The sequence below is a fragment of the Tribolium madens genome, unplaced genomic scaffold (assembly GCF_015345945.1).
Source record: "Tribolium madens isolate multiple individuals breed KSU strain unplaced genomic scaffold, Tmad_KSU_1.1 Scaffold_7;HRSCAF=85;Tcas5.2_LG10, whole genome shotgun sequence".
Classification (NCBI taxonomy): domain Eukaryota; kingdom Metazoa; phylum Arthropoda; class Insecta; order Coleoptera; family Tenebrionidae; genus Tribolium; species Tribolium madens.
The window spans coordinates 460,003-461,520 of record NW_025401050.1 but is presented as its reverse complement, the minus strand read 5'-3'; the positions used below and the strand labels follow the sequence as shown (position 1 = coordinate 461,520).

The 1,518-nt window shown below is 28.7% G+C and overlaps 1 protein-coding gene across 1 annotated transcript in view; it reads right to left on the bottom strand.

Annotated features, from left to right (window-relative positions):
• The window catches only part of LOC123010137 (pickpocket protein 28-like), a 9,495-nt gene that overhangs the window by 1,512 nt on the left and 6,465 nt on the right, over positions 1-1,518 (bottom strand). Inside the window, exon 4 of the mRNA XM_044406839.1 lies at positions 741-1,216. Within this exon, the coding sequence (XP_044262774.1) occupies positions 741-1,216 (476 nt within the window). The remainder of the gene's footprint in view (positions 1-740; positions 1,217-1,518) is intronic.

Here is a 1,518-nt window from a genome sequence, read left to right as displayed (position 1 = left end):
CAAACATTCAAATAAAAAAAATTATTTGGATAATTACCTACAGCATTGGTAGTTAAAAGTTTAATTATATCTAAAAAAAAATATATATCATTTATAAAAAAATACAGAATTTTTTTACTTAAAAACAGATACAAGTTTAAGTGACCTTTTTTGCGAATATGACCACTATTATTTAATTTTCTACTAAACTGAAAATCTGAAACTTCAAATTTTAAAAGTTGTAACTTACCACTTTAAATTTACTAAAAGCACTTTAATAAATAGAAACTGAAATTTTAAATTGTTTAAATTTTGTGTTTAAACATTAACTCGATCGTTTTAAAATCATTATAGTAGTAGAAGCGGAAAGTTTCGCTTTGAAAAATAAAATTAAGAAAATTAAATAAACAAACAATTTCTTACCTAATAAAATAAAATTAAATCTTATATTTAACTGTACTTAGTATGAAAAGACTTGTCTTTTAATTTTTAAGTTTTTCAAATAAAATAAGTCAAAAACCTCTGAGTAGAATTGAATTAATCGTAGAAAAAATTACATTCTACCTCAAAAATTTGTAATTAAAAACGATACGTATAAAAATATAAATTTATACTTGGTGAACTCAGTATCTAACAATCGGATTTGAAATGGTGAAATTTTGTGTCTAAAAACAACTTTAGAGGATCAGTTTGAAATTTTAAAAATAAATGTTAAAATGCATTATAAAGACTAATTTAATTAAATAAATTTTAACACTTACTTGGCATAAAAAAATTCACACACTGACAGCGACTCAACGTATAGTTCGTCAAGCATTCCAGTTTACAGTTGAGCGAAGTATAGATTTTAAAGAACTTCAAATGCCTCTCTGAGGGAAAATAACAACCCCGTCTTTTGGGATGATACATTTGCACCCTGTCCGAAGTGCTGATCATCACCGGTTGAACGGCCCCTACGACACTTTGGTCTAAAGGTACTCGAAAATACTGCTGACTTGGTCGCGGAATCCTCATCGGAGAATGCAAAATAACTTTATATCCTTGAAGAGAATTTTTTCGGCAAGCGTAATCCAAGTAATCTTTGGGAGTTAGTATATTAAGAGTGAGGCCGTTTGAGGCCCCAGCAAGCAAAGCTCGACGAGGATATGCTAAAAATTGAGCGTTTTGAGTGTAGCCGTGTTCTACCGACCATTCGGACATTTTGTAGAGGGAGCGTTGATAGTCCTTGTATTGCAATCTAAAATTTATAAAATATACAGTTGAATAAAGTGAAAAAACCAGTCCCTGCTGGGATGCCGACCCTTCTAACCACAAGAAATCAGGGTCGTAAATTATCGCATTACAAATTTGACGTAGTTTCAAGATAAATTCCTTTAGGAGCCGGTTTACAGAAAGCGAAATAAAAATTTAGTTCACAATTTAACAAATTATTTTTTGAAAAAAAATATGCATTAATGATGACATGACGAAAAAACAAATCATTATTAATTTAATATTTTTTTTAACTGTTTTCCAAAATAAAATTATTTTATAAATCAT